At 43.5% G+C, this 21,110-nt stretch overlaps 1 protein-coding gene across 3 annotated transcripts in view; it reads left to right on the forward strand.

Moving 5' to 3' along the window:
* LOC138296692 (adhesion G protein-coupled receptor F5-like) overlaps positions 1-21,110 on the forward strand; it is a 1,076,691-nt gene that overhangs the window by 886,685 nt on the left and 168,896 nt on the right. For all 3 annotated transcript variants that reach the window (XM_069236057.1, XM_069236058.1, XM_069236059.1), the window contains 2 exons: positions 14,572-14,781; positions 17,601-17,744. In XM_069236057.1, the coding sequence (XP_069092158.1) occupies positions 14,572-14,781; positions 17,601-17,744 (354 nt within the window). The remainder of the gene's footprint in view (positions 1-14,571; positions 14,782-17,600; positions 17,745-21,110) is intronic.

Genomic DNA, 21,110 nt, shown 5'->3' on the forward strand with positions numbered 1-21,110 from the left:
TCTTAATGAGGTGTGAAAACTGCTCACAGAGCTGAGACAATGGCAAGGGTGTGTGAAGATGCTCTTCTTCTACTTTTAGGAAGAACAGTTAGATTAGACCCAGGAACTTCATTAACTTTTTAAAATCTGCCCCTTCAGAAGTTAATGTAAAGAGAGACCTGGGAGAAGGCTGTGCTTTGTTCCCCAGGCCGAAACTAGTCAGGTGAGGGAAGTGACCCCAGTATGGTTTTTAGTGACGACAAAGGAGGGGATTGCCCTTGCTATACTTCTGTATTGGCACAAAAGCTCCGCACAAGAGAGGAAGGGTTTCCCAATCTTGGATTTCGGAAAACAGGTGAGATCAATTACATAAACATCGGACCACAGAACTGTCAACTATAGCTGAAGAAGTCTGCAACTACATCTATTTGCAGTTGCATATTGCTGGTTTTACATACAGCTATACCAAGAATGGGCATTGGGTTTATTTTAAAAACACAACTGTTGAATGAAGACTTAACTTATACTTTATGTGGATGGCTTTTGGGTTACTAAGACCATCACTTTGTTCTCTAGTATTGGATTTGGTGTGCTCCATTCTTCCTTACAAATACTAAAATACTAATACTAAGTCAATTTGTATCAGGACAAAGAAGAGGAGTCTAAGGGTCAGTTGGCTGACCTCTTGTGTGGCTGCAAGAACAAAAGAATTTTCAGGAGGCCTGAAATGCCTACCCGACCAGTTGCAACTGTATCTGACTGGACCCTACTGGTTGCCTCTGCTGAAATCATTCCTGTCCCCTGTGTGCATTTTCCGAGGTACTGGTATTCTTGGCTGTCTCTATCTGAACATCTCCCACAAGCTCTGAAAAGCCTTTGGACATAATAAATATCTGCCTTCCAGCTGCTAGATAACCAGAATGAACTACCTAAGCCAACCTAGGAAAGAGGCAACTTTAATGGGCTGAAAAACAGATTACTCCCACTGCTCCAAAGCACTAAATCCAGTTCAGTAAGGTATCTTGCCTCATTGAACTAATCAGTGGATATAACCTGCAGCTTTGTGGCATTGGAGGACTTTAAGCTCTGACAAAAGAGAATAAGGACCTGTATTTGGACTTTGGTGGATAGGGTATTCCCCTGGAGCACCCATTCCAGCAAAACAAAGGTCTGCCCTCCTCATCTAGAGCTGGGCGGAGCTTCAGTATGAAAACAGAGAAGACTACTGCAGCTCTAATTCCTACATCCACCTTAGATGACACAACGAAGTAAGTGCCTCCTGAGGTTAAGCAATTTTCCCATCCCCCCATTTTAGAGTAGGCAAATATAAGACCAGTTTTCATTCTCCATCAGCATCAGATAAAGGCTGGCAGAAAGCGGCAGTGAAAATTGCAAAAATACCTGCCACAAGAAAAACCTCCCAAGGCAAGGAGGTCATTGATCTTTTATTTGCAAAAGCAAAATCCTGCTTTGAGATTTTGTTTTTGAAAATAAAACAAATGATGGAAGGTTGATAAGAAGCTCTGTCATATTGAGTGGGACTGCCGGTTGCTGTAAATGCAAGAAATGATTGTTTTGGTCAAGGCAAGAGGGTCATTGCTTTTTTATTTGCAAAAATAAAATCCTGCTTTTGAATTCTGTTTTAAAAAATAAAACAAATAATGGAAGGTTGATAGAATAGTATTGAATCAAACAGTTGATTCCTGTAAATGCAATACGTATTTGCTGGGTCAGCGAATACCTCTAACTGTGATGAGCAGAATACCCTGTTAATGGCAGTAGTAAAGTTACTTTGCAATCATGACAGTACTCATTAAAAAGCAAAATCAGGCCATAAAAATCTTGACCAGATGTAGGCATGAAAAGTAGCGAGCCGACAAGAGGATTTCTCCAGGCATGAAATGGTATCTTGTTCAACTCTGAGCTTTTCCTGCCAAAGCAAGTGCTGAATCGGACCTGCAGGGTCACTCCCAAACCTTTTTCATTCTCCCCTCCTGTTTTCAGAATTTTATTTTTGTTGGCTTTAGAACTCTGCACACTTTACCTCTGCTAACCAGAGCTAAAGTGCTTGGGCTCTCCTTTCAACATGGTAAAAGTGACTTACACTTAATTGGCACATTCACTTTACTTATATGCCCATAGTAAAATACCACTACATGAACCCAGGGCCTGTAAATTAAATGCATCCTGTGGGCCTGCAGCAATGGTTGTGCCTTCCACTTAAATCTAAGGGCCTGATTATGAATGTCAGACCATTGTAGCCCCAGTTTGACGGTCGAGAGGCCGTCGCCAAGCCAACAGTGCAGTAGCATTGACTTCAGCTATCAGGGAGAGCTGAGGCCAATGCTGCCACACTGTGTGCAGCCAGCACAGTCGTAATGCACAATGCTGCTATTGCAGAAAGTCGCATTCCGAGTGTGCTGACAGGGGGGCCCCTTCACTGCCCACAACATGGGTAGGGGCAGTTCAGGAGCACCCCTCTGGTCCCATCTCTGCCTTTTCACCAGCCTTTTCATGGTGGTGATAATGCCTTTAAAAGACTGGTGGAAAGGCAAGTCATGATCAGCAAGGCACTGCCGCCATAGGCACCCCGTTCTTGACCACGGCATGTACTGCGGACAATCCTTCAGGATCTGGGATCCTGGCGGTGGCAGCAGGCTTCTGGAAGTCCAACTGCCAGCATCATAATCTGACGGCTGCACAGTCAAGATTGCACCTGTCGGACCGCCACTGCGGGTAGGGAGGTCTTTGGATTGTTGTACTCATAATGAGGTCCTATGTCTTTTTTGGCTATTTGGTGATAGTTCACACTTAGGCCTCCATAACTTTTTGAACACATAAGCTATCCACACCAAATTCATGTCCCCTTTTTCCAACATCCTGTACATTCTAAAGGTATCCAGGGTTTGTGGATTCTCTTGGAGGGGACAAAGAAAATAGTCAAAATCTAGCTAAATTTTGAGTTCTGGGAAAAAAATTAACTCTGGATAAAATTGTCTTTTTTTTTTCATAAAGATGGCATCAACAACCAGTTTGATGTGCTGAAGTCACCATCTTCCCAACTTTCAGGAGCACGCAGAACTCAAACAAAAACATATATTTTTTCTACAGTTTTGGCATTTTTCCTATTTTATGTGCTTTCAACCTACTTCCAGTTTGTGGTGGAAAACAGTGTAAACCCATGCGTGATCCAGAAAAGCGATAGATTTCTGAAATGTAGAAAAAAATTCAAATTCAGCAAGGGGGACATCAGTGTAGATTTCTCAAGGTTGACCCAAAGAACCTAACTGTTGAAATAAAAATTAAAAACAAGCAGGAAAAAACAACCTTTTGTGACAATGCTTTTATATGTAACTTTATGTTATGATGACCAAATATCCAAAATCAATGTACCAGTACATTCATTAGACCCTTTTGGTTGTGTTGATATATAGGGTTTGTAGTTTCTCCAATAACTGCATCCTGATCCAGAATGGTTTTACATTGTGTACTGAGTATAGACCAAGTCATATGGTGAAATATTTAGAATGAAAATAGTTTGCAAGGTAACCTATGTATTTCTGAAATGGGCACAAGATATAGAGTTTATGATCACTGATTATTTGTACATCTCTGAATTTGTGGGTTTTCCTATAAGCATATGATTTAGAGGGTATTCTTCAAAACGTCCTCTTTCTTACACACTGGCTTACGTTTGGGAGGCACAAATACAAGGAAATCCAACTGGTGATAACATCCTATTATTTAAGGCTCCCAGATGTCTTCTGACATAAATTGTACCTCACTTGTGTTGGTAGGCCCAGTGCTTACAACAGGAAACATCCCAAAATGCTACATGGATACAGCGCATTTTTCAACTAAAAATTGATGTGTTTTTTGCAATGTTGGTAGCTGTGGATTTTTGTCCTATCTCAGCCGGCAGCTAGGGAAACCTAGTAAACTTGTACATTTTTTAAAAACAGACACCTAGGGGAATCAAGGATGGGGTGACTTGCTTAGCTCTCATAGGATAGTTTTACCCAGAATCCCTTGCAAACTTCAAACTTTGACTAAAAAAAACAATTTCCTCATATTTCCTTGATGGAAAGTTCTGTAATCTGCTGGGAGCCTCAAACTTCCTTCCACTCAGCAATCTGATAAATTCTGGTACCTCACTTGTGTGATTAGGCCAAATGCACGTGACAGGAAACAGCCCAAAATGCAACATGGATACATCACATTTTTCCTTCAAAACTGACTTGTTTTTTCCAAAGTGGGTAGCTGTGGATGTTGGGCTCTAGCTCAGCCAGGACCTAGAGAAACCTATCAAACCTGTACATTTCTGAAAACTAGACACCCAGTGGAGTCTAGAGTGATATGTCGTGTGAGGATCCCACACAGTTTTCCTACCCACTATAGCCTGCAAACCTTAAATTCTACCTAAAATTGCATAATTTCCTTGCATTTCTATTACATAAATAACCAGACTCAGCAGGAATTCATAACATTCCTACTGCCCAGTTTGTTCCTATTTGTCCCAATAAAAATGCTACCTGACTTGCGTGGCTGGGCCTAGTACAGGCGACAGGTAAGCATCAAACCAAGGTCAATAGGAGTCTTGTGGAGTGAATCTCATTGACCCTTGTTTGATTTGTGGCTGTTGTAGGCACCAGGCCAAGTCACAAAAGTGGGAAACAGAAAGACATTTGGACCTTGGGTAGTGGGGAGCTTTACCCATTACCAGGTGGGCGTCACCCCCTCTAAATAGAAACCCTGGTGTTCTAGTAGGCTTTCCTCCCTCTCCAGTGTGACCAGATTGGAGGAAAATAACTCAGCTCAGCCCAGAAGGGGGGGGCAGAATAACTGCTGGGGGTTATATGAATGAGCCAGGGCTAGGCCAGATGCCTGGGTGGGCTGCACCCCCCCTCCCCAATTATGGCCCTATTAAAGAATTCCTAGTGTCTAGTAGTCTTTTTGTCCCATCAGTGACAGAATGGAGGTTATAATCACCAATCTGCCCTCGGGAGGGGTATACATTCTTTTGGTCCTGGAGGATAGGTTAAGCCCTGCTGGTGTGGTGGACTTTCTGCCCTCTGCTGGGGGCAGATTGGAGGAAGAAACCTTCAACCTGCCATTGGTGTAGGGCAGAAAGACTATTGGGTGTTATATGGATGGATGGGGGCGAGGCCCAGTGCCTGGGTGGGAAGCACCAACCCATTTATGGCCTCATAAAAAAATCCCTGCTGTCTAATGGGCTTTATGCCCCCCCCCCCCGGGTAGGGAGATTTGAGGTTAGAAACTCCAGTCTGCCCTTGGGGGCAGAAAAACATTTAGGGCTGGGGGAAAACAAGAGTACAGGCCCATTGCGAAGGGGCAGCCCCCCTCAAAAAAGAGCCCATCGAGGAGTTGGCCCTTGCTTTGAATTGCCCTCCTGTGGAAAACCTCAGGCAGAGATCCACTAGGAGGAGTACCTTTGAAAAGGGGAAAGTCTCCCCTTTCCAGTGATTGCTTTCCCATCTGAATCAGTGCTTGGAGGGCTGAGATATCCCGAGCACTGATGCACTGAAAGTAAAATGAGCTGATTGGCTCTTTTCACTTTTATTTTCATTGTAATTACTTCAGGGTGCCATGTGCGCTGATCATCATTTCAATGTAAAAAAAAGGCCTTGAGTGCTGGGGAATCTCTTCCCTAGCTGCCTAAGGTGAGTTCAGTAAAAGGAGCCACCCTTAGCACCCAAGAGGTTACTCAGCCCTGTAAAATAAGTTGAGGCCTGCCATTGCAGCCTGTGTACTGTTTCAAACTGCTAATTCAAACTGGCACAGTAAACCTTTTGCCTAAGCCACCCTTATGGTAGGTCCTCAATGTTTTTAGGGCAGGGCGCATTGTATTTAAAAGATACCACATGTGTTTTTAAGTTTTACATGTCCTGGTGGTGAAAAACTCTTTAATTCATTTTTCACTCCTGTAAGGCATAGCTCTATCAAAGGATAACATTAGGTTATCAGATTTGATTTAATAAGTGCTAACTTCTGATGGGGAACAGATAGAAATGTAATGTTTTATATCAAAGGAATGTAATTTAAAATCTTATCGAATGGTAAAGTCGGATTATATGTCACAATTCTGAAAATGTCACTTTTGGAAAGTTGGCATTTTCTTGCCCTAAAAATGTGGTGCCTGGAGCCTGTGTCCTGTGTCACATGACTTGGTGTAGTTGGCAGTTAGCCTTTGTGTATTCCTCCTGGACAATGGGAAAAGGGTGTTGGCAGGGTGGGCCATCCTCCCAGGATAGTAGGGCAGGGTTGTTTCCTTCCCCCCTACATTTCAAAGGCTGCGTCCAGCACATTCTCAAATAACGTGTAATAAGCCATTTGCTTAATGGGGATTCTGGTCATTCTGGAACCCATAGCATGAAGTTGGGGTGCTTTCTTCTTCAATAAGCCATTTGTCACCCCAGACCTCTTAGACTCTTAGCAGGGGAAGGGAGGGACATTTTCAGAGCTAGATATAGGAATACCTAGAAGTTTCTCCCACTTTAAAGGCTGGCACTATTTATAAAAATTGGGCCCTCAGACCAACTCTTCAGTTCACTCCTGGACCTGCATAGGACACTCAGAAAGACTGCCTTGTGTTCTTGAGTACTGCTTTACTGCTTGAAGCCTGCTCTGTATTTCAGAGAGCTGCCCTGCTGCTACCAGAGGGCCTGTCTGTACTTCAGATGGCTGCCCCGCTCCTACCAGAGGGACTGACATGATGTTTGGAGCCTGCCTTGTGCCCTCAGAGCACTGCCTGGGGCTTGCCTTGCTGCTCGATCCCAGGATTACCAGAGTAATTCCAAGGACTGGTCTCAAGTTATAAGCTACAGGGACACAAGAACCTCTAAAAACCTTGCACCCACATCTGGACCCTGCCTGGAGTGGGTCCTGTCCCCTCAAGTGGTCCATAACCAGTCCTTTTCTTGGAACTAGTTCTAAAAGTGCTGTACCAGCCTAACCCTAAAACCTGGAGCTTAAAAAAATCCCTCCCAAAAGATTGCCTGGGAGCCAACAGGTGAACAGGACCTACCTGCTCACAATTCCATCTGACATACATTGCCAGTTGACCTGATTTCTCTGTAGCTCTCATTACATTTTTCTCTGCAGTAGTAAATCCAGTTTGTCTCCTCTCAGAAGGGTTATCTGGCCTTTTGGAGCTACAGCCTGCAGCTTCGTCCCAATGGAGATTTTTGACTTAAAAAAAGAAGTCTGAATGTTAAGATCTTCACTGTGACCTTGTCCGTGAACTCCCCGACGATAAAGCCTCTACCTCGGAAACCAGCGGCTGCCTTGCCCCAGTGAATTTTTTCTTTGAAATTTCTTTAAGTTTCGAAGGTAAGCCACATCCGGCTCAGTCCACCTCATTTATGGTCAGCCATAACTTTTGACTCTCCCCACCTTGTCTAGCACGACTAAATGACTCAATTGGCACTTTGAACATTTAGCTTGTAGTTTTCATTGAAAACTTTAGAAATTCATGCATCCATATTCATATTTTTTGCGCCAAATTATTATTTTAAAGTTAATTTTTTCAAATAAATGTGGGATTTTCGTTGCGCTGTGTTTTCTCTTTATTACTGGTTGAGTGCTGCATAAATAATTAATACAGTGTGTAGGAGGCTGGCCTGGCTTGTAGTGGGTACCAGGGGGTACTTACACTCTGTGCCAGGTTCAGTTATCCCTTATTAGTGTAGAAGAGGTGTTTCTAGCAGCTTAGGCTGATAGAAGGTAGCTATAGCAGAGCAGCTTAGGCTGAACTAGGAGACATACAAAGCTCCTACTATACCACTGGTGTCATATGCACAATAGCATCAGAAAACACAATACACAGGTATACTAAAAATAAAGGTACTTTATTTTTATGACAATATGCCAAAAGTATCTCAGTGAGTACCCTCAGTATGAGGATGCCAAATATACACAAGATATATGTACACAATACCAAAAATATGCAGTAATAGCAAAAGGAAGTAATGCAAGCAGTGTAAAGTTACAATAGATTGCACTAGGAGCACATAGGTATAGGGGCAACACAAACCATATACTCCAAAAGTGGAATGCGAACCACGAATGGACCCCAAACCTATGTGAGCTTGTAGAGGGTCGCTGGGACTGTAAGAAAACAGTGAGGGTTAGAAAAATAGCCCACCCCAAGACCCTGAGAAGTAGGTGTAAAGTGCACCTATAACCCCCAGAGAGCACAGAAGTCGTGATAGGGGGTTTCTGCAAGGAAGACCAACACCAGCAAAGCAACAACATTGGATTTCTGGACCTGAGTACCTGTGAAACAAGGGGACCAAGTCCAAGAGTCGCAACAATGTCGAGAGTGGGCAGATCCCCAGGAAATGCCAGCTGAGGGTGCAAAGAAGCTGCCACTGGATGGAAGAAGCTTTGGTTTCTGCAAGAACGAAGAGGACTAGGAACTTCCCCTTTGGAGGATGGATGTCCCACGTCGTGAAGAAGCTTGCAGAGGTGTTCCCACGCAGAAAGACCGCAAACAAGCCTTGCTAGCTGCAAGGGTCGCGGTTAGGGTTTTTGGATGCTGCTGTGGCCCAGGAGGGACCAGTAGGTCGCCACTTGGATGAGGAGACAGAGGGGGCGCCCAGCAAGTCAGGGAGCCCTCACAGAAGCAGGCAGCACCCGCAGAAGTACCGGAACAGGCACTTAGAAGAGGAGTGAACTGGAGTCCACCAGAAAAGGGAGTCCCACGACGCCGGAGGACAACTCAGAAGGTTGTGCACTGCATGTTGAGTGTCGGGGACCCAGGCTTGGTTGTGCACAAAGGAAATCCTGGAAGAGTGCACAGGAGCCGGAGCAGTTGCAAATCACGCGGTACCCAGCAATGCAGTCTAGCGGGGGGAGGCAAGGACTTACCTCCACCAAACTTGGATTGAAGAGTCACTGGACTGTGGGAGTCACTTGGACAGGGTTGCTGAGTTCCAGGGACCACGCTCGTCGTGCTGAGAGGGGACCCAGAGGACCGGTGATGCAGGGGGAAGATTCCGTCGACCCACGTGAGATTTCTTCAGAGCTCCTGGTGCAAGAAGGAGGCAGGCTACCCCCAGATCATGCACCACCAGGAGACAGGCGAGAAAGCCGGCAGGATGATGCGATACAAGGTTGCAGTAGTCGTCTTTGCTACTTTGTTACGGTTTTGCAGGCGTCCTGAGCAGTCAGCGGACGATCCTTTGGCAGAAGGTGAAGAGAGAAGTGCAGAGGAACTCTGGTGAGCTCTTGCACAGAAAAGCCAGAAAAGGAGGTTTGGCTACCTAGGAAGGAGGATAGGCTAGTAACACAGGTAAGAGCCTATCAGAAGGAGTCTCTGACGTCACCTGCTGGCCCTGGCCACTCAGAGCAGTCCAGTGTGCCAGCACACCTCTGAATCCAAGATGGAAGAGGTCTGGGGCACGCTGGAGGAGCTCTGGGCACCTCCCCTGGGAGGTGCAGGTCAGGGTAGTGGGCACTCCCCTTTCCTTTGTCCAGTTTCACGCCAGAGCAGGGCTGGGGGATCCCTGAACTGGTGTAGACTGGCTTATGCAGAGATGGGCACCATCTGTGCCCATCAAAGCATTTCCAGAGGCTGGGGAAGGCTACTCCTCCCCAGCCCTGACACCTTTTTCCAAAGGGTCCTGAGGAAGTCCTTTGTTCTGCCTTCCTGGGCCAGGCCTGGCTGGACCCCAGGAGGGCAGAAACCTGTCTGAGGGGTTGGCAGCAGCAGCTGCAGTGAAACCCCGTGAAAGGCAGTTTGGCAGTACCTGGGTCTGTGCTAGAGACTCGGGGTATCATGGAATTGTCTCTCCAATGGCAGAATGGCATTGGGGTGACAATTCCATGATCTTAGACATGTTACATGGCCATGTTCGGAGTTACCATTGTGACGCTATACATAGGTAATGACCTATGTATAGTGCACGTGTGTAAGGGTGTCCCCGCACTCACAGAGTCCGGGGAATTTGCCCTGAACAATGTGGGGGCACCTTAGCTAGTGCCAGGGTGCCCACACACTAAGTAACTTTGCATCCAACCTTCACCAGGTGAAGGTTAGACATATAGGTGACTTATAAGTTTCTTAAGTGCAGTGGTAAATGGCTGTGAAATAACGTGGACATTATTTCACTCAGGCTGCAGTGGCAGGCCTGTGTAAGAATTGTCAGAGCTCCCTATGGGTGGCAAAAGAAATGCTGCAGCCCATAGGGATCTCCTGTAACCCCAATACCCTGGGTACCTCAGTACCATATACTAGGGAATTATAAGGGTGTCCCAGTATGCCAATGTGAATTGGTGAAATTGGTCAATAGCCTGTTAGTGACAATTTAGAAAGCAGAGAGAGCATAACCACTGAGGTTCTGGTTAGCAGAGCATCAGTTAGACAGTTAGTCATCACACAGGGAACACATACAGGGCACACTAATGAGCACTGGGGCCCTGGCTGGCAGGGTCCCAGTGACACATACACTAAAACAACATATATACAGTGAAATATGGGGGTAACTTGCCAGGCAAGATGGTACTTTCCTACACAGTGCCACTAAGTTATGCCTGACTGCTTTTCTGCCAAACTACCAGAGGGTTAAGCACAGGTTTATTTGATAACTTTGTTGGTTCACCCTGACAAGGATTGGGTTTGTTGCTCGAGTAGGGTTTCACTCCCTCAATTAAAAACCCATTTTCTTACACAATTGCTTCAATGGGACCTCATCCAATAGTTATCCAGCTTCTTCCTCAGATCCAGGCCCTCTTTACGGCTTCGGTGGTCTGAAGGTTCTGCAGCCAGCATACTGCCTGTGCTGGCGGTATGCTGGCTGCACTATTAGTGTACAGGTAGCAGGAATGTAACTGTTGTTGCTACCTTCCAAATTACATCTGCACTAGCTCATCTCACCATGCTGCTATGCTTCTATCATGCCCGCCAGAGAATGGAAAAATTCTTTCTTTGCCTTGTTAGAGTGCACAGAAATAATGGCGGGAAAATAAAACATGACGCTTGTGCATACATTTATTAGAACTCGCTTTCAACCAAGTAGTTCAGCTCAAGTTAACATTAAGTCTTCCTTCAATGTAACATGTATGTGTTTCAAAATGCCACTTGCTGAAGTCCCCCTAGACTGCTGCAAAATCTCCACAAGAGGCCCAAATTATCACACATTTTGGTTGTTAGTTCATCGCTTCATTGGGGGTACAATGCTGCTCCTGCACATATTGATGGAAATTTAGCTAATGACATTGAACATTGCCATAACTGCACCAGCATATTTCAGTGATGTCTTTGATTATGCAGGTACAAACCACACATTTTGACAAAAAACTCACCTACTGCTGTTGAACAGATGTCTGAATATGGTCAATTTCCCTCTGCTGGTGGCTGTGCCACCGATGGTATCACCTGAACATGATGCTTGGGATCTTCTCGGGTGGGTGGGGCATGCTGCTGGAAGCCGACGAGGAGCACTGATCACACGCTGCTTGCTGACTCTTATCTTGGGGCAGCTGACCCACTGGTGCTGTCATGAGCTTGCCTCCATCATGAGGAACAAAGCTGCTGGAATATGCTATTGTCACCTCCCTTCTGTCACATTTTCTTCCCATGATTCCCAAGGAGGGATCCTGGATCCTAATAAGGAGCAAGCAAGGATGGCCACCTCGCCTATTCCTTTATTACCTTTTTCCAATCCAAGATGGCTTCCTCATAACGTTCTGTGTTTTCAGACCTGAATAAGGAAATCTGTCCAGCCATTTCCTTGCACTGCAATGCTTCATGCATTCTTCCCCAATGTCCATCACTCCTGTTTCCTTGGGTTGTTCCATCCCATCAATTTAGTATTCTTCCCAGAAGTTCTGCCCTATCTCCTGCTCCCTGATGTGCTTAGGATGACTCTGGCTGCTTTATCCTTCCTGTGAGTTCCCCCTGGATCCCAAATGCCTTCTGGAGGATTTTTGCCCCTGGTTTGGGATTCCTTCTCGAGGGCTCTCTGCTGCTTGTACATTTCCTGAGTTGGCAACAACGTAGAAGAGCCACCCAGACTTCTGGCAGACCACAACAGTTAAGTGCTGGAGTTCTCCATCAGACCATGGCCAGAGATTCACAGGTAGGAATCTGATTCCTGACACTGCTGGTGTAAAAGAGGTGCAAAATGTACTGGAAGCACAAAGGATATGTTAAATTTTGCTTTAGACTTTTGTAGCTGCATATATTCTATTTTGTTTACTTCACTGGTATCCTGTATTTTATTGACAGCATTTATAATCAGTGAAACTTTCTGGAAGGACTTCAATCTATTATGCATAGGACAGTGCGTTTAATACCTTTAGCTATTGCTATAGATTCTTGTAGATTGGGATTCATAATTGAAAGTTTTTTCAGAATTTTTGAATTCTTAGTGCATCTTACTAGTTGGTCCCATATTAATGAGTCCGTTAAAGGTCCAAATTCACAGGATGGTTCTCTAAGCACAGCCATGTTACATGCCATTTTTCATTCTTCCCTTGAACCTTACTAAAGAACTTATGCCTCTCCGATATCTCATTCATGTTTTCCTTATATTAGTTTTTGAGTGATGTTATAATAATTTGATATACATCTTTTAGGGCTTCTACCCCTTCCCCATTTTACTGTGTATGTGGGATGATCTTCATAAATCTTTCTATGCAGTATTCCAATATTATGGAATAAAACATGTGTTTCTCCTCCTGTAACGTAATCCATCTTTCCCAGGGCACTTCTCGCTACTCCACATATTTGAGAAAAGGCAGAGGTTGACTCATGTTAGCCGCCACGTGATTTGAAAATAAGGGTTGAAGTACAATGGATATGAGAGTACAATCCTAGAGGATTACCAGATGACCAATTAGTTGAAAACTATTATGACACTATTGTTCAGTATGGGCAAAGGAGAGAAAATAGTAATGTTACAACAAGAAGTATAATGGTAATATTGTAAACTGTAAATTTATCGCAATTTATATAGGGTTGCATAATATTTGAAGTTCAGACAAAACCTGTGAAGTAAGAGTTAAGGATTTATCTCAAAAGATATATTGGCATGTATAAACAGACTGTCAAACTGAAAGTTAATGTTGCAGCATACAACATTTTCAGATAACCAGACCAAGCCTGCAAAGTAAGAGTTAACCGTGCATTATTAAAAAAAATATTTTGGCTATAGTTAGAGGTTAGCATTGCAGCACAAGAATGCTGAAGTGGGTGTGGAAGAGGGTGGCATCTACAAGAATAGAGAGCCCCTAGCACGTCCTTCTGATGAGATCAGGAGTTTGTAGACCATGGTGGACTTGCCAAAAGAGAAGGATCCAGCTGACCTGCAAATGCCCCACAGAAGCAGGTATAACATTCTCCATCAAAAATGAAGAAGTGAGGAGAGAAAAGCAGCACCAGTCAAACTGTAATAGCCCTCGGAAGCCACTTCTACCTGCTACGCCGCTGAAGACATGAGGATGAAAAAAGTAGTGTCATCCCATGAGATGTGAGCACTCCTGTGATGCCGTTGGGTGAAATGTCTGGAGCATGTCAGCTACTGGTGACTTCTCAAGAGAGGGGACACCAGTGAGGTGGAAGATGACCAGAGGTATACACAGCAGGACCAACACCTCAGATAAACTTGTCAGGGGCAGCAAGGTCTGATGCAGTGAGAGCGCAGAAGAAGAAATGAATCAGGGAGATTTTTGTAATGCTGTGACCAGAATGAGGTAACAGTTGGACCAATATCAGAGGGTCCGGTGAGCAAGTACTTCTGCCACAATCCCCCTGCCCCCAACTAATTGGACAATAACTAAATTAGATGGCAGCACAGTGCAGTCTACGAGGGTGTCTTCAGAAGAGAGGAATACAGAGCTGTGTAATAGGAGGAAAACAAAGTTCATAGTGGACATACTATCCAGAACAGAAGTGCCAATGTCCACCGAATGGTGATGTCCACTTGCAGAAAAACGGAAAGACAGAAGAGTACCTTGCAATCCACCAAGGAAACAGCCTTGCACCTGCTCCAAGCACTGAACGAATCAGAGCCTCAAAGATGAAGAGGAGACTCTGGGTGCATTGTGGAGAAGTAGAGTACGGTGAGAAAGTCACATTAAAGAGGTGGAGACACTCGGCTGTCCCCTATGCAGCATCCCATCCTCATCACCAGTGAAGAAGACAAGCAAGCCATATGAGGTAAGCCACTTTATTCAGTATGGAGGATAAGTCACCAGTCTCACCATGCAGGGTAGATCTCACAGACAAGCAGCATTCTGAATGCCTCCAATCTGAACCTCGTGATGTAACAGAGAAAAGGGGTGAGGGAAGAGGCAAATAAATGTACTGCAGGAGAAGAGGGGCACAGATGTAATGTGAAGATAAGAAACCACAACAATATACCCAGGGATAGAACTCACAATCTGGCCAGTGTACATTTTCGCATCTCTGTTTTTATATAAATCTACCTTTATATAAAAAAGATACCAGAGCAAGCCTTATAATGTCTTTTCAATATATAACAATATATCTGCAAATTAAATTGATTTCTGAGTTTGAGGCCTTTGAAAACTATAACACCTCACTCCATCCCTTTTATGTTGTTTCAGGCAGATACACCTGCACAGTATCTCAAGGAATATCAAGCAGCAGCAGTAGCGTTACCATTACAATTTTGCCATTGCCTTCAGAATCACAACTGACAACAAATATTGTGGATGGAATATACACTTGCCCATCAACCGTGAACCTACGATGTTGTATAACAGACTCAAACAAATACAGTTTTCAGTTTAAAGTCCAAGGCTCATCAACACCAAGTAAGTGCAACATATTGATAAGATGTTCCTTTATAGTACTGTGAAAAGCTGTGTCGTTATATGCAGCACAATCAACCTCACTTTTTTTAGAATATACTTGGGTTCAGTGCTTGGCTTTTGAATTTTTCTATTTTTGGAAGAAAGAGATGTCTTTCCCTACATTAATAATAAACATCTACAATGATCTGTGGAACATGCTGTTACAATTTCTGATTGTGACTATACCCTTCTGTGTTATGGCTAACATGGTTTCCAACATGTTTAAAGTATTTTAATAGTGATAGTTATGCAGTGTCATTAATTTCTCAATTTACCCACCCATCTGCCACTCTGTTTTTATATGCATTTGGGTGCACGTCTTATTTGAGGGCTCTTTGATTAAATGAAAACAATGCAAATATACTACATATGAAGGTTTTACATAATGTGGTTACGCACATCAATGTAGCGTTATGTGAGAAAAGACTGCTATTAAGGCTTTACAGTAGACGTGTTCTTATTGAATGCAAAAAAAGAGTTTATTTTATTAGGTTCAAAATCTGTCACAAACATAAAAATTGTGATATTTGAACAAATGTGTCATTAATGCTATGAAAATACCATGATGTTCATTTTCAGTTCTTCATCTAACCCAATATCACACCTTTTATCCAGCAATCATTGCACAAGGGGTGAGATGAATGCAAGTGGAAGATACCAAACTCTGCTTCATCATAGCCTTAACAAAAAAGACTGACATTTAGAAAATGAGACCAAATACTTTCTTGACTTTACTAGGTCTGAAGTGTCTATAATCACACCCTATATTTTTAGTTACATCAATACCACGACCACCAGTCAATGTTAAATGGGGAAGTGGTTGTGTGTCAACTGTGTTGCTTAAGATAACCTGCGGAGAGCCCCATAATTATTGATGTTCTATTGATGTCCCATTATACATTTTATTTTTGCAATTTTAAAGAGTTTGAACTCATGTGAAGGGCAATGAAGCACTTCACATGAGAAACAGTTACCTTACACAAGATCACATTCATTTTTTTTGTTTAGGCACAATGAGATGAAGTGATTTGCCCAGGATCACAGAATGTTGAGCCGACCCCGGCTCAAACCTGTTTCTGCCGTTTCACGGTGGACAGCTCTGGCTGTAACTCCACCTCCTGTCCATTCGAAGAATGAGCTCCTTTTTCCCCGACTCATGTTTCATTGATTACTGTGTACTTTCTAGGAGGTTATGATACTGATAAGCCCCACAGGGTCCTTCAGTTTCCGGGAGACAGTAAATTGGGAGGCTAACTGCTTAAATGACACTCAGTTCCCCTTAGAAGTCCCCATTTGACATTATTCATTCCTGCTCTGTGTTTCACCTAGCCCATCTCCTCACCTCCCACTTCTACCACCTAACCCTGTCCTCTCTCCTCCACCCCACCACCCCTCGCTGCTTATTCTTACCTGCGCCATCCAGTCCACTCTCCACGTGCTCTGGTTCACCACTCCTGGTCTTCCTCCTCCCCTTACTTCCCTTCAGTTTAAAACATTCCTCTGCTGCATTTCTCCCACCACAATATCCATCCATTCATCCCGCTCCTCTCCCCTTTGCATGTTGTTTCAGTTCCTCTTTTCTTTCTCCTCCCTAAATGAACACTCTTGCAACCACTGTATCCATCACATTCCCTCCCTGCAACAGTTTTGAGAATCCTCATCTTTCCTTTGAATGTTTTGTTTAAGTTTCTTCTAACTTAGTCAGGGTAACCTATGAGATCTAGACCTCCTGGTTGTTCTCTGTAAAGCGCCCTGATACTCTGTAAAGTGGTACTGTATTAAAATGAAGCATATACTTTGCATAATAAATAAATAATTGGTTCCGCACCTCATCTGTGGTTTTGGTGATAGCAATTCTGTAGCTTCCACAGAGCCAGACTAAACGAGGTTTTGTCAGAGAAATTGTAACCCTAATCCCATGACTTTTTAGTCAGACATTTAGCCCTAATTTATCCCTAACCTTGTAACTTCTGAGTCTAGGCTTTAAAGCCAGGATCCTACCTCAAACCATTCTCTCCTCAATTACACATTGGTTGACCCCTGGCACGTGTTCATATTAGCCCCAGCCAAGATCAGTTATGTGCAAAGTGTGGGGACAGTTATATGCACACAAATGATGAGGGGGAACCATCAATGGAGTGTCCAGAACGATATCTTTGCCCATGCTTTGACAGGAACAAGCCAAAAATAGCAACACTCTACCTGAAAAATACCAGGCAGGAATAGGTTGATATTAGCCATCTAGGACAGAGGAAAAATTCATGGTGGGATGAGGATCGCTGGGCTGCTTGGAGGGGTATATGGATGAAGGAGAATAAGCAATAAAGCCTGCCACACAGGGCTGAGGTCACACACCCTCAGTTTTCTTTTAGAAATGTTTGTGATGCCCCACCCCCTCAAAAGAAAATGCTTCTGAAGATGGTCTTACTCATAAGTGCCAGTGTACCCTTCCCAGTGATTTTTGAATCACATGACAATTATGCACAATTGTATTGTTTTCTGGAAATAGGATTAATGCTTTGGAAACATTTGTGAATTTGGACCATACTGTTTCCAATTAATTTCTAATGAAGACCTGAAACTTCAGTAGCAGGACCTGCTTCAGTTCTCAGATGGCTAGTGTGGGATCAATGGGAGGAACATTTTATCAGTGTCCTTTGAAACAGCTCCAGGGATCAGATAATCGTTTACAGTTGAGAAGCAGAGAAAGTCATTCATCAACATTTTTCATTTAAACAGCTAAAACTAAATATAAGAGCAATATATTTCTCTGTCTACAGTAAATGAATTTTCAGAAGAACTGGAGTGTTACCAAACTACCTACAGCTACACAAGTTGTGAAAAAGACAAAACAGAAATTGATTGCATTGTGACTAACGGTATGAAATCCATAGCAAAAGGTATAATCCTGAGGCCACTAAAAGGTAAGAAAGTGTAAATTTGAAGTGTATCAGGTACATATTTTGATGATGTATGTTGTATTAACTTGAGACATTCCGAAATCACTTAACTTACTCTGTTATGTTTACAAAATTGAGAATTAAGAGTCGGATTGCAGGTATTGGGTGAAGTGGTACCAACACAAATGAGGACTGCAAATTAAATTGGATTATAATGTTCAATTAAAAACAGCAGATATTTTCATATAACAAAGGACTATACTTATTTTGCTTGATTGAGAGTAGGGTGGACTTAGGTGCAGGGATACCAAGTGGCTAGAAATAACAACTCAAATCCATTTGCTAGTAGTTAATTCCCATGAAATGGGAAATAACTGTGGAGACTCATTCTTTTTCCTGGGTGGAATTGCACAAATAATTCTCAGTTCTTTGGAGTTTAAGGTTAAGGCTCACATTTACCACCTGCTCTAAATGAGCAGTAATTTTGAAGAGTTAGACTTTGGAGTTGGATACCAGAGGAAAAGGGAGGTTGTATTTGTGAAAGGGGGAGTTTTACAAGTTTTCAAGGGCGTTAGGACAGTGTCTCATCTGGAGATATCATTCCATCCAATTTGTATTTGTTTATATGTTTGTCCGTCAAAATATTTAAATGCACAATGTAAAACATGTATCCACATAAAATATGAATAATTGGAGATTTTATGTCCATCAATCTGTCTGTCTTTAGATTGTTGCAAACATGTTCTTTGTCTTGTAATTAGGGTCATGTAATGTTGAACTCTACAAACTTGATTAACTTCAGGCACACTGTGTCACAAGCAAATGTACATAACACCAGACCTACAACCCTTTTGTTTCCTATCCAGCCAGACCATTCCCCCATTACAGCAGGCCCTTTTTTGACATAACAGTGTCAGATCCTGCAAGTAGTGCTTGACAGGTCTGATGGAGTTTTTCATATGGTGGTGTACTTTGAAAAAATATCCCTTCTCACTGGTAAATATTAGCTGACACTTAGGCATGACCCTTCTTTTGTCTCTCAGCCAATCAGTCCCCATATCAGTTTTTCTGACTTTACATTATCACAGACTGTTTGACTAATTTGCTGGGTTTACATATAAAATCTGGTGTGCACTTCAGAGGGGGAAGGAAGGATGCCAAAACAATTTGTGTATATCCCCTGCCTGATTGCTGAAAGCTCAACTTTGTTGTACCAGATGTTTGTCTCTGAGATTGTTAGGAGTATGAGTACTGTCTAAAACAGGAATTTTATGTTAATTGTGGGAGGACACTAGGATTACCGCAGTACACACTAGGATTACCACAACACACTCCCTACACACACTCCAGCCCTCAGAGCCCAAGATCAGTGTGGCCGAAGACTTTGTCTGTCTTGAAAATGCCCAAAGTGGATAGGGGTAACCTGGGGAACCTTTACGCCATTGGTTAGGGTGTCTCCAGGGATCAGTCTTACCCACTTGCTGGGTCCAGGCAAGAATGCGGCATCTCTATGCACCAACTGCAGAACATTCTTGGACCTGTGGAAAACCAGATGAGGACTGAACATCCTCTCTGAGACCTGAGAAAACAGGACCTGCTCTTCCTCTTGTACACAGGACTAAAATGTGAAGTCCAAGGATCATAAGACCGTCCCCGCTCACAAAGCAGTGTGGTGGCAATATTTGTCAGTTCTAATTACTCTGTAAGAAATCGCGTTGTTGATTTATTGAGGTGTGAGCCCTGTTCAAGCAACAGCCACAGTCACTTGCAGGTTGAACCACAAAAAGTCACTAAATTAACATGTGCTTAACTCTGGGCAGCTTGGCATAACTAGCAGTCAAACTTTACTTAGAGGCAATGTGTAAGGTATTTATGCAGCCACAAACAGTAACAAAGTAAACACACAACACAAGAAAAATCCCAAAGAAATTTAGAATAATAGAGTGAATCTGATTAAATTCATTGACACCAAAACTATAGAAATCCAATCAGTTGAACCAGAGTTATGAACTTTTAAAGTTTACGGTTCAAAATAGCTCCTCTGAGAGAAAAGCTCCAACCATAGACATTTGGCCACCTTTAGCACCACAGTCAAGGACCCAGGAGTGTTTAGAGATCTCTTGGGGGGTGTCAGGACTCTCTCAGTCTAGGACCCAGTGCAGACTCAAGCTGGTGGGAATCTGTTATGTTCCTGTATCTCTGAAAGGGAGGCCAGCAAACTAGCCCTTGAAGTCACATCTGGTAGTCCTGGGTGCAGATACAGGGCTCAACAGTAAGGCTGGCCAGTGAGGGATCAAGGCAGACTCTAAGCAGCAGTCCAAACCTTTCAGGTTGAGCATCAGTCTGGCAGAGTGCACAGCAGGTCACAGCAGCACTCAGTCCTCTGCGAGTCCTTCCGCAGGTACAGTAGTGAAGAGTGGGTCTGAGAGTCTTATTGTTATCCCCTGGTGCCCTGCTCCTAGAAGGTGGGAGAAGTTTCTGGAAAGATTCTTTAAAGTTCTGGGAATTTACTGCCTCCCCTGCCCTGACAATACTGGGTCTTTAGGCTTATTGTGAGGAGACAGGATGCAGCAGATTCAGGTGCAAGTGGGGTTGTGCCTAGCTCTACCCCCCATAAAGCTAGTTAATGGCACATTCAAACACACCTAACCCCACTATTGTGTGACTGACTGGGAGGAATTCACAAAGTCTGTCAGTCACACCCAGTCATGTGACCTAGCACAGGCTACAGGCACAAAGGGCTCAGGGCAGTAACATGCCAACTTACTAAAAGTAGCATTTTCAAAACTGTAATGAGAAATCCGAATATATCATTAAGGGGGATTTATTACAATTCCACCAGTGCAATACATGACATATCTACCTCCTCTCATTTAGGAACTACAGCTTATTAAATGTAATAAGGAATTCCCAATTTTATCCTACGGGAAGGGTAGGTGCCACAGTAATGAAGAACACATTTTTGAGTTTTTCACTACGAGGACAATTAGAACTTAAAAGTACGTCTTACATTTTATTTATACAGCACCTTGCCATATAGGCTACCTAGTGCCACCCTTAGGGTGAATTATACGTAATAAAAGGAGGCCATAGTACTTGGCAAGAGGGTTTAAATGCCTAGTTGATATGGCAGTGTGACACTGCATTCAGGCTGCAATGGCAGGCCTGGGGCATGTTTAGTAGGGCTACTTAATTGGGTGGAAGTGCTACAGGCCCATAGCATTTAATTTGCAGGCCCTGGATTATGTTGCACCTCTCTACAAGGGACTGACAAGTAAATAAAATATGCCAATCGGGTATATGCCAATCCATATTTAAGGGACAGAGCGCAAGCACTTCAGCACTGGTTAGCAGTGGTCAAGTGCACAGAGTCCTATGGTCAACAAAACT

The sequence above is a fragment of the Pleurodeles waltl genome, chromosome 5, assembly GCF_031143425.1.
Source record: "Pleurodeles waltl isolate 20211129_DDA chromosome 5, aPleWal1.hap1.20221129, whole genome shotgun sequence".
Classification (NCBI taxonomy): Eukaryota; Metazoa; Chordata; class Amphibia; order Caudata; family Salamandridae; genus Pleurodeles; species Pleurodeles waltl.